The sequence below is a fragment of the Carya illinoinensis genome, chromosome 12, assembly GCF_018687715.1.
Source record: "Carya illinoinensis cultivar Pawnee chromosome 12, C.illinoinensisPawnee_v1, whole genome shotgun sequence".
Classification (NCBI taxonomy): domain Eukaryota; kingdom Viridiplantae; phylum Streptophyta; class Magnoliopsida; order Fagales; family Juglandaceae; genus Carya; species Carya illinoinensis.
In genome coordinates this window covers 30,874,005-30,886,055 of record NC_056763.1, presented here as the reverse complement: position 1 = coordinate 30,886,055, position 12,051 = coordinate 30,874,005, and the positions used below count along the sequence as shown (strand labels likewise).

Below are 12,051 nucleotides of genomic sequence, written 5' to 3'. Positions count from 1 at the left end.
GCTCTTTGGTGAGAATTCTCGGTGGGTTTAACATCACCTATTTTTTTTAGGACGCTGCTACATCCACCAAGACTTTTTATCAAGATTTTCTACCAACTGTGCAAATTGTACTTATTATTTTATACATTTTTTAAAAATATTTTTTAAAAAATTCACGAATTTATTAAAAATAATTCTTTAACCATTAAATAAATAAATAAACCCCAATTTGGTAGACATCATCGCTAGAACTTCTAGGTAGACATATGATTTTCCTTTTTATTTATTTATTAAGTTTAGCTTATTCTGGTGGGATGCTGATTGGATTATCAGTCATGTTTTGGTAATTTCTCGGCTTTTTGTTTTCTTCTTGTCATTTTATTAAAATAAAATAATTTTTAAACATAGTTCCTTTTTTTTTTTTTGATAGAATTAAAAAACATAAGATCTACGCCTATCCATAATCTTCTATCTGTAGCTTCAAACGCCTGATTATAATGACTACCTCAATTATGTTACAGTCTAATATATATATATATATATATATATATTAAAAGAGAGAGAAAAAAAACAAAAAATAAAAATAAATCAATTATGTCTCATACAGTTCCTATATCTACCGCACTCCTAACTTTAGACTACCTAGGTAGTCAAAATTTTTAATGAATAATGATATTTGGCCCTTTGAACTTTACACTTGAGATAGTCTTTTTTTTTTTTATTAAAAATAAAATAAAATAAAAAGTATATTCAAATAAAAAAGACGTCTAAAATCATAAAAGATAAAAATTAAAAATTTTAAGTTCTCTCTACCATTTTTTTGTTTGTGTTTTTATTTTTAATAAACCATGTGGCACTACATGGTAATGCCACGTCAAGAGATCGATAGAGTGGTAAGTATCAGATGGACTAATAATAATACTTATTTTTATTTAAAATAATTAATAAAAACTCATTTTTTTTTTCTATTTTATCTAACAATTTTTACAATAGACTATATATTAACTTATTTATTATCATTATTTATAATTTGTATATTTTTTTATTAATTTTTCTCTAACGAATATTAAATTTGTAATATTTTTAGATCTTTCAAGATTCATCATATATTAATATGATTGACTCTTGCCAAAATGACATTAATAGCTTAATAAAGAATTAAAAAGAACATAAAAATAGAAAAAAGTTTATTATCCTTGTTTTTTTTAAACTTCTTATCTTTTTTTCATGTTTTACCAAATCTTTATCATGAGTATTTTTCAATTAAGATAAAGCATTATTACAATATTAAAAAAAATTATGTTTTATAAATAAAAGTGTAAATGTGAGAAAAATAAAAAATATATATATAAGGAAAAAATAATAACAAAACTTACGTTAATGAATAGTGCATATTAAATATACAGATCATTTTAGCTAATATGTGTTTTACATTGATTTTATATAACTTAAGGAAGAGTTTAATTTAACTTATATTGTTAGTTATTTTATGTAAAAATGCAAAATAAGTAACACATGGTGACTACTGGGAAGTGATCACCATCTGTCTAAAGGAACAACAGACTACCTCGACGGGTCATTTTCAAAAACATGTACTTTCGATTATTTTTTAATAATGTATTGTGATTTTATTAAGATCCATCATCACACACTATATTTAATTTTTTTTATAAAATTAAAAAAGAAATTGTACTAATAATTCATACATTACAGATTTAACAAATAAATAAAATAGATGTATAATAGATTTTTTTTTCTAATCGTTACAGTTGTATTTGTTATTTGCTTTAATAGAATTCTTTTTTATTTGTATAAAAAAAAAAAAAAAGTACAAATCTGCTTTTGATGGAGTGAGAGAGAACCTGATGCTTTCAGCCCTCTTGATGCGTGAGTGGGTGGTGCTGTTCTCTCTCATCTTTTGTCGTTTATCAGTATAGATAGAGAGTCTTTCTGACTTCATTTCTCTCCTATTTTCTGTCCTAACCACATCCCACACACATTAACAGCTTCAAAAGCACGAGGTTTGTTTGCATATAATCTGCTCTGGATTTCTTATCTTCTTTATTCTGTTTCTCAATTCTTGTCTTACTTCTCAACTGGTTTCGTGCTATTTGCTTCTGGATTTACTTTCTGGGTTTCTGCTTCTTTTTTCAGCTTGAATGCATACCAAAGCTCCTTGTAATTTCATGATCTCGATCTCTGTCCACGATTCCGTAGTATCTTCAATACTTTGACGGACTTACCCAGCAATCGCTTTTGATTTCCTTGGAGAAAAAACGAGTATGAATCTGGTCTTTCGGCCTTGGTTTTACACTGGATTTTGTTACATGGTATACACGCTAGGACGACCAAAGATTTGGGCTTGCTTTTTACTTTCTCTCGACCATCAGACCTCCTCCTTCTGGATATGATTACTATCTCTCTTTGCTGCTCCTGATTTAGAGTTTGTGCTCTATTTCTTGCTTTTGGTCTCCAACGATCGCTGTGTTTGCTCTCTTCTCCGGATACTTTCTTTGATTAAACTCTTAAATCTCTCACTTCCTGTCATATGATCTTTCGCATAAACAATTTTACATGATTCTTCAAGTATGCCTTGGATCGTGGAGTCTAAAGCCTCGATTTAGGACTATTTCTTTCCGAGTCATTACCACATAAAATAACACTCGCTGACTTTGGGGTTGAGTTATAGTCTTCGCTTTGTGATTTCTAATTCTGTTTTTTGCTCGATCCTTGGGTCTCCGGTCTCCGTTGACGTGCGTTTAGGAATAGAGATTTTTTATGTAGTTTCTTGTGTGGGTGTGTGTGTGTGTTTTTTCAATAATTTTTCCATCGAGACTACAGTATAAACAAGATCGGAAAAATGCCCGAACATTTAGATGGAAGGACTCCACCATCACATAAAATAACGATCTAGCGGGTCTGGAACCTTACGGCTTGCCTTGTCTTCTGGTTCTTCTTCTATGATCTCATGCTTTCTATTATTTCCCTTGCAGGCAGATGGACGAAGATTCTAGCTAGTGCTGTTGTTCGATTTAACACTTAATCGCAGCTCGTATTGCTGCTGCGCTTTGTGGTGGTGGCTTTGTGGTGGGGTTTGCAGAGTAGGGAGAGAGTGAGAAAGTGAAAAAAAATAAAGAAAAAAAAAGAAAAAAAGAGAAAAGAAGTGAAAGGCCTGTTGTTGTTATATATGCTGAAGTCTAAGTTAAAGATAAGGCCCAGTGGTAGAGGTAGTAATAGAGCTTGTGACTGTAGGAAATACAGCGCAAGACGAGAGAAGCTTTTCATCAGATGTTATCCATTGAAAACTCTCCACCAGATCCCTCATGCCCTTGCGATGTTTCCCAGCTGAAAACTGGTAGTGATGAGGGGGCTTCTCATTACCTTCCCTTGCCAGAGGTAGATCTGTCCAAGCCAGCCCCATTTGGTGAAAACCCACTTCCCAGATTCTCCATAAGGTTCTCTCTCTCTCTCTCTCTCTCTCTCTGTGAATTTGTTTTCACTTTTCAGTGCTCTCTCTAACTGCTTCTTTTCCTCTGGTGGTGGTGATCTCAAAAGTTTTCGCATCTTAAGACTAAGAGTTTGTTGAGTCAGATCCAGAGTTACAAGTTTCTTGTGGATCAGTCGAACACAATTAACTTGTTCAGGCTTTAGATAATAGCCGTATTGTCTCTATTTTGATCTCTGATGGATCTTGCTTTGCTTTGGCTAAAGAGCTTGTTCACGGCTTTTAATTAGACCGGACGATCACGCTTCTTCATGGGCCATCTCTAGACTAACCTATTCGTCTGTGTAACACTCTAATTCGAATATAGTTGTTTATTTTTTTAGTTGCTTTTCCTGCTTGATGCTGCTGGTGATTTCATGTCTCTTTCCCTACGATAATCTTCCCAGAGCTGCCCCCGGGATAATTGTTGCTAGCCCACTTGCAATCTGTACTTGTTCCGGGCATATCATGCTGCACACTTCAGATCACTTTTCCTATGTTCACAAGATCATCGAATCTCCTTTGTCACTTGGGTTTTTCTTGGCCGTTGCTCCACTGTTCGTATGGTCGTTGATTCGCATCCTTGAGTCAACATACAATATCCTTGAGTCAACATACAATATAAGGGTCTAGTGACTCTAGTCCGAATTACACACACATATTGTATATACCTTTCATTTCTAGTTGGCGAGATTTGGATTAAATTTATTACGAGTCACTATAATTAACATAATCTAACGGTTGCATTGCAGAGATTATGTTTTTATTACCCGAAGCAAGGATATCAAGACGAATTGGCCTTTTTCTTCTAAAAGTCTTCATCTTTGCTTGAAACATGGAGTGAAGGATGTGTTGCCACCTTTTCAGCCTCTTGATAAAGTGAAGAACAAATGCTTTCAGAGATGTACGGTTCAAAGTAGCGCATTTGAGGATAAGAACTTGAGTTATTTTGATGGAGAGCCGTCTGGGTCTGATGATCATGCTATATTAGACTTGTCCATAAATGCTCAATTGAATCGGAAGCCAGCAAAAGCATGCATAGAGACAACTTCATGTAGGTCTGAAGGAGATTGTGATTTCCCATCCACAATAACAAGTCTTTCTCGATCTGATATAGAGTCACTTCCCACCAATAGGCTGTCTAGCCCATCCATAGACGCTGATACCTTACCTGAAGACTCAGTCGAAGTTGCAGCTGCAGGTCCTGCTCTCAAGGCTGAAAGCCCAACCCGACCCTCCAGTAAGAAGTGCAGATTGGTGGTGAAGTTCTGTGCCAACTCCGATCGTAGCTCAACTGAAGATATCTCTTCAAACTGTATCAGTATGACAGAATTAACAATGGCTTCAAAGATATGCCCTGTTTGCAAAACTTTTTCATCGTCTTCAAACACCACCTTGAATGCTCATATTGATCAGTGTCTTTCTATGGAATCAACTCCCAAGTGGATGGCTGATTCTAAATTAACAAAGCATAGAATTAAGCCCAGGAAGATGAGATTAATGGTGGATATCTATGCTATGGCAGCAAGGTGCACTTTAGAAGAGCTTGATAGAAGAAATGGTACGAGCTGGGCCACAGTTTCACGCTTGCCTACACAGGATAATGACAAGTCTGAGATGCCTGCTGAAGGGAACAAGCAAAGAATGTTGCCTGTTAACACTGCGGATACTGGTGATGTGGGTACCGTTTATATTGATGCCAGTGGCACCAAACTGAGGATTTTATCTAAGTTTGACGGTGGACCATCAGCATCTCAAGTGGCGAAGGATCTTGGAGCAAGGAAACCTTCAAAAGGAGGTAAAGGAAGTAAATCCTTTTCAACCAAAAAGAAAAAGTGCTGTGCACCCAAACATCACAAGTACCTCAAACTCGCTCCTCAAAGCAAAAAAATTCTTTCTCACAAGGCCCATTCTTCTCAGGTACTTCGCACCTGCTTTCTTTGCATGTGTTTTTTCTCACTTTCTTTTTACTTTTACATGGCTTCATTGACTGCTTTCATTAACTTTAGAGACTAAGATAAATATCTTTCCAGAATGTACCAACAAATTTGAGCATGCCTCTCACCAGGTGATTTACATGTATATTTTGATGCCATGAAAAGCTTTGCATGCAATATAACACAGTAAAGACGGTGTTAATTACATTGTTCCCAATATTCTTGGATCAATAATCTTGGTACTGGTTTCTTTTGTGGGTAATTTCATTTTGGTCCTGGGCATGGACTGATTGCTAGAGCATTGAATAACTTTAAACATTTCCTTCTCTAAAGCTACACTTTTAAGTATCCAATTCTTTCAATCCATCTGCCATTTTTATTACGAATTTTTTTAAACATCTTTTGGGTGCTGTATTGGTAGCCTTATCATTCTACTGTTTCTGGTTCTGATATGTTGTTATTAAACAGATTTATAGGGTTCAAGGAGTTTATCATGGAGTGGAAGAAAGGTGCAAGAAGAAGAAATGTCCAATAAAGAAGCAAGTCAAGTCCAGTGATTCTGGAAATTTAAGACGTTGGGTATGCTCCAAAAGAACTGGAGTTGCAAAAAAGGTAAAGAGAAAAGACGACCATCAACTACCGAGTGAGAGTGATCATTTCTGTTATGGTAATTCTCTCATGGAGAGAAGTCAGGTCTCGAAACTTGCAAAATTGTCTCAGAACCCAATTTATTCTTCTGAAAAAGGTGAGAGAATGAAGAATTCCTTTTGTGAAGCCCGAGCTAGTGACAAGAGGGAGCGATCCCCTGGGAGAAAGAGATTGGGAAGTCCCTTGTTTGGATCCAGTACCAGTGGCGGGGTTAAGAGTTCCCTTCCATTAATGAAGAGACAAATGAATCAGTTAACCAAAGACAGCGATTCAGTTTGTGATGGTTGTATATTAAAATCTCCAAAGTCTACTGGAAATTATGTATCTTTGTTGAGAAGCGAGCTGGATGATATTGCTGCAGGGCCAAGTCATAGTTCTGATATTCCTCTATTTCCTAGCACATATTCATATATGAGTCATCATTCCTTAACATCGAAAACCATAGGATTCTCTTCTTCAAGGGAGAATGTATTGGCTGTTAAAGGCAGATCATCTGTGACTGAATCCAGCCCGGATGCGATCAAGAAGTGTTCAGCTTTCAGGACTTCTCGAGTGCATTTAACTGCAGAAATAGGTGAAAAAGTAGCGGCCTGGTATTCTGAAGCCGGCAAGCAACATGATTTGATGCACAATCTAATTGACAAGCATTCTGGAAGAGAAGAGATATCTAGAGAACTTTCGTTTGGCAGTAGCACTGCGCTAAAACTCAAGCAAGATAGAGACTCAATAAGTATATCTCAGAGGCAGGAAGCTATGGCTTTGAAGAGTTCACAGTTAGCTCCTCAATGTTATGGACATGGTGAGGGTGAACATATGGACTCTTCTGTTAGAGTTGATGATTTTATGCACAAAGTTTATGGCTCAAGGTCTGATAAAAAAGAGATTTGGATTCCTGAGGAAGATATTTTCACGGAACCAGCCCCCAAAGAAGTTGTTCAGGATGGTTATACAAATCTTTTTGAATCTGTAGATCTTGACCTACAACACAAGCTGGAGAATTTTACTGACAACCAATCCAACTCTTTACAATCTGTTGAAGATTGTCAAGGGCCTTTATGTGGAGATGAAACGCCGAGCGGTCCAAGTAAGCCAACTCTTTTTTATGGAAAAGACATATATAGTGCTGATAAAGAGGGCCATGGCTTTATTGGGAAACATGTTCATGTTGTGGAAGAAGTGGATTTTGATGTTGGGCAGGCAAACTTCTTTGCAGAGGTAGATCCAATACCAATTCCAGGGCCACCAGGATCATTTTTGCCAAGTCCTCGGGGTATGGGATCAGAAGATCTTCAAGGGAACTCATCATTAACCACAAGCCGGGTTCAATCTTCTCTAGATCAGCATGATTTCATTGATCAGGATTCATCAGATTCTCCTATTTCTGCAGCATCAACTCTCTCTAATTCCACAGTGACTGGATATGATCAGAACTATTCTGAACCATTTTCATCTGTAGGAACTCAATCAGTTCAAGAGAAGATGAGCTCAGGCTTCTCTGTTGCTAGCATCCGGCCTTCAGCAGAAAGTGTTTCTATAGTTCCACAGATGACTACCCCAGCAGTAGAAAAGATTACTTTTGATGGGGAGAACTCTAAAATTAATAAGACCTCTATTGAAAAGGGTCCTCTCAGTTTCAAAAGTGATGAACCATGCTGTTGCCAAAGGAAGGAGAGAACTTCTCAGGGTTTTGCACTGAATTATCAAGAATCACAACTATTGAAGCGAAGGGCCATAGCTTCAGTGACATTGCCTACTTTAGGAAAGCAAATGGGTTGTAATCTGAACACAAGACCGGGCAATTCTGACGTGATGCCAGAAATATTCTCTCTGAATAGTTGCCTAAGTTCAAAATCTGAAAAGGTCGCTCCCCCCATCATAAAGTCCCCTGCAGGTCCCATTTCTTTTAAGTGTTCCCCCGATGCTGGAGTGAAGTTTCCTGGTCATGGTAATTGTGATTCTGCTAGTCCATCTGCTTCTAATCCCATTCTAAGGCTGATGGGGAAGAATTTGATGGTAGTCAACAAAGATGAAGATGCATCAATGCCACTAGTGCAGGCTGAACCACATCCCAACCAGCTCAACTCATCAACTCCAAGGTTTCCAACATTTTCTGAAGTCTCTCCTGTAAATATCCAAAATCAGGCCCACTGCTCCAATCATCATATGGTCTCACAAATAGGCCAAGATTCACATGAATTAGTGGGGCCTTGTTTTGATGGAAGGTTGTCAAATAGTTTTAGAAGGCGCACTACCAAGCCACCACAATTGGCTGAAAGAGGACCAGCAGGCTTATTTCCAGACCAGCCCCAGGATGGTGGTTTTATTGCTTTAATGGAGTCTCGTGAGTATAAAGGTCACTACCATGTGCCAGCTGAACAGAATAAGTCCAAGAATAGACCAATTTATGCACCCACATATAATATGCAGAAATGCTTAACAATGCCTGACTACCAACAGATGAGTGCTCGTTCTGCTGTCAATGCTAATAGAGAAATTATCATGGTTGATGACATAGCAGCTAGTGAAGCCAACTTGACCACTGATGTCACAAAGTACTCTGCAGGGTTGAGGGAAAGCAAGGTAGTTTCATCTGGCATACCGATTCCAATGATTTCAGACTACAACTCAAGAGATGTGAATTCTTTATCTTATTATCAGTCACAGGACCATTCTCTACTCGGTGAATTACCAGCGGTGCCCAAAGCCAGCTTTCATGCAATCCCCTCCCGAGGAGCTAATGCAAGTTCTGCTAGGTGGAGTTGTACTTCGGAAGGTTCTAGCGTGCTGCAGCAGAGCCCTTTTTTCGCTGCATCATCCTCAACAGGTCATCTGAGATCTGCACTGTATAATTCTCCAAGCTTGACCTAGTTGACGATTTTTTTTTGGGATGGGCCATTTGTTTCTGATCGCAAATCAGGTTTTTCTTCAAACCCATAATGAAATCTCGAACTGCTACTGATTGGCAGAAACATCCGGAGATGACAAAAACGATGGCAGTTGATAAAAAAGAGAACCTAAACACAAGTTTAGCTGTGGAAATATCTGCTTGAGCTGGTGTGGTATATATATATATATATATATATATATATTTGAGCATACCAGAGTGATGGTCCACAAATTACGCAGCTTATGAGGCTTCTCTCCTCGGGCACTCTTCAAGCTACCCATCGACCAGAAAGCAATCTGCAATCTATGAATAATAGTTGACAAGGAACTTTTGCTCACAGTCAATGGACGTACGTTGGGCGACCCTTTGAGAAATATTCTCTCTCTGCTATTTCTTCTTTTTTTGTGGTGGGGGGGTTAAATTTTGTCAGTTCCAGCTGCCTTTCTCATGTGTTTTAACCTTCTAATTTTATAGCTAGACCTCTATGCAAGGTCTTCACAATCAATTGTGACATTGTGTTGAATGTCTACATCTGGTTACTTTTTCCTGCTAGATATAGTGGCTGACCAAACCAAATTGTGATTGATCTTTCCCTTGTATCCGCTCCAAATAAAAAGCGGCCAGATTTAAATAGAGTTAGAAAGCAAGACTATTATAGAAACAATACATATATATATATATATATATATATATATAACTACCTGTCTAATTTGGAGCGACCGCCAAAAGGTCCCTTTGTACTTGAGATCAACTATGCATAGAGCCGATCGAATATCAAAGTTAACCTTTGTAGTTACTCGATCGTGACAAACCTAAATATATACGAAGTTTGTGAGGAAGGATACCGATCTCATTGGCTTTATATATAGTGTCAATATTCACGGTAATTTTCATCTCTCTCAGGTTGTTTTGGTGGGTACAACGCTCACATTTGTAAGGTCCGGTGTACTCCAAGAAGAAAAATTCGGGAGCGATAAACGCATGCACATGCAGATACACGTACGGTCACAATGGACTGCCATGGTCCGTCACAACTAGTTTTTATTTATTTATTTAAAGAGCGACCCCACCGTTATATTGTACGTGTAGCAGCGAATCTTATAGCTAGCCTAGCTTGTGGGGTATACCAAGTGCCAACTGCCAAGGCATGATAACCCAGAATTAGGTAGGAGTTTCTGTAGTTTTTACTCGCTCGTTCAATTTCAGTTTTTCAATTCTCTTCAGTTATTTTTTTGTTTCTCTATCTCCAATGACTTAGTTCTTACAATGCGAAGAAAAACTATGCGACCCTGTCCATGCTCAGAACCGATCTGAAGGATGCAATGCATGGGTCATTGTGGATTTGTGGGTCATTGCCAGCTTGTCTTAAACCTCGACCTCGCTCTATTCTAAGAAAATGGAACAAGCATATATGTGTGTCTAATACTAAAATCCGTATTGAAGCTGGGCGACTTTCGCATCGACTCCGATTTGATATAGGGGAACCAAATGATCTTGTGTAAGAATTCATATATATAGAATAAAAATTAGAAGATATGTAAAATATCATGTACAATAAAATATATGTTGCCAACTACAAGTAGTTGAATGTTTGATTGCATGGTTAGTCTTTTTAGAATATGGATGTTTTTTTTAATCAGTGAGACAATCTTCTAGTTAGTTGTTTGATTGCACATCACAATCACTGCATTCCTCAACAACCTGGGAAGAAGGTGTAGTCCTTGAAAATTCAAGATAGGCTAAAGCTTTTTCTGTGGAAAGTGTTAAACAATATTCTACCCACCAGATCTTTGCTTAAGATTTGTATAAATCTCAATGAAAATCAAACCCTTTGCCCCCTTTGCAATACAGATGAAGAAACTACTTCAGTACTTCTCATATTTTCTTCAAGTGCCCTTATTCCAGAATTCTATGGAGGCAGTCACCATGGCCACTAGACATTTCTATTGCGGGAGAGAATGATATCATAAGCTGGATTCTATCATTGCTAGATCCTTTAAACAACTAAACATCACAAGGTCAGACTCTCACAACCTCCAACTGTATGCAATAATTGCAATGGACACTTTGTGGCACTGTAGAAAAAGAACTATACATGAATCCAAATCCAATCCCATAGACCTCTATGCAAGACAAGTTCTCAACACATTCAAATATCACAATAAGGCATGGGACTAGAAAACTCTGAACAAATTTCCTGAAAGGCTCCTTTCATCACAAAACCTTTTCTTAATCACATTTGATGTGGCAATAAGACCTTGTGGCAGCATCTCAGCAGTAATACGAAGAGCACCCAATGGATCAATTCAGTTTGTGGTAACTAAATTCTCACCCAGTTGCAATCCACACCAAGGAGAAGCTAAGGCAGCTAGCATCAGAGTCCTAGAGGCATACTCAACATAGATAAAAAAAAGATTATCATAGAGAGAGATTCACAAAAAGTCATAAAAGCCTTGAAACATCCACATCAGAATATGGATTGGATTATAGAGGGTATCATCAGTGACACACTCTTTCTACTATGAGACTTTGAGGAATGGACAATGTCAAAAACATCTTGTTCTCAAAATCGGTACGCGCATTTTATTGCACAATAGACAACAACTAACAATATGTTAGGTAACACACCCTTGATCAAAATCCCACAATATTTGTTGGAATTTCATAGCGAAAAAGACCCACCTCTCTAAGTTAGTATCTTTTGTAGAATATGTATAATTTTATTTCATGCACTTAAAATATTTTGTTTATTTCTAATGAAGTCTTCTTGTTGAGAGATAGACATAGGAGTAACTGCCTCCCACATAGCTACTTCATCTACATGCCAAACAATGAGCAATCTCGTTACCTTGTTGAGAGCTAAGCAATGAGCAATCTCGTTACCTAGTCTATGAACATGTTGGACATTACAAACCTTACACATCTTCATTAAGCCATGTGTTTCCTGCACCAAAAGATGTAAAATTGAGTAGGAATCTGTTGTTGCTTCTTGGAATACTGCATTTATCATCATCAAGCAATGACTCTATAGAATAATCCAAGAAAATATCTTGTGGGGTGAAGCTCCGAGCCGGTCAGGTGTATACTCTATTTTTACACCTACCAATCAAGAGCTG

At 37.4% G+C, this 12,051-nt stretch overlaps 1 protein-coding gene across 4 annotated transcripts; it reads left to right on the top strand.

Annotated features, from left to right (window-relative positions):
* The first annotated feature begins 1,841 nt into the window (after positions 1-1,841).
* Positions 1,842-9,487, top strand: LOC122288981. 4 transcript variants are annotated; one of them, XM_043095829.1, is made up of 6 exons: positions 1,842-2,000; positions 2,134-2,259; positions 2,973-3,434; positions 4,216-5,383; positions 5,869-6,931; positions 7,004-9,487. In XM_043095829.1, exons 3-6 carry the CDS (start codon positions 3,268-3,270, stop codon positions 8,914-8,916), a joined length of 4,311 nt encoding a protein of 1,436 aa, XP_042951763.1. In that variant the 5' UTR covers positions 1,842-2,000; positions 2,134-2,259; positions 2,973-3,267; the 3' UTR covers positions 8,917-9,487. The 4 variants fall into 4 exon arrangements, with proteins under 4 accessions (XP_042951763.1, XP_042951764.1, XP_042951761.1 ...); XM_043095830.1 differs by having other exon boundaries at positions 5,869-8,628; positions 8,707-9,487; XM_043095827.1 differs by having other exon boundaries at positions 1,843-2,000; positions 5,869-9,487.
* Positions 9,488-12,051: the final 2,564 nt, after the last annotated feature.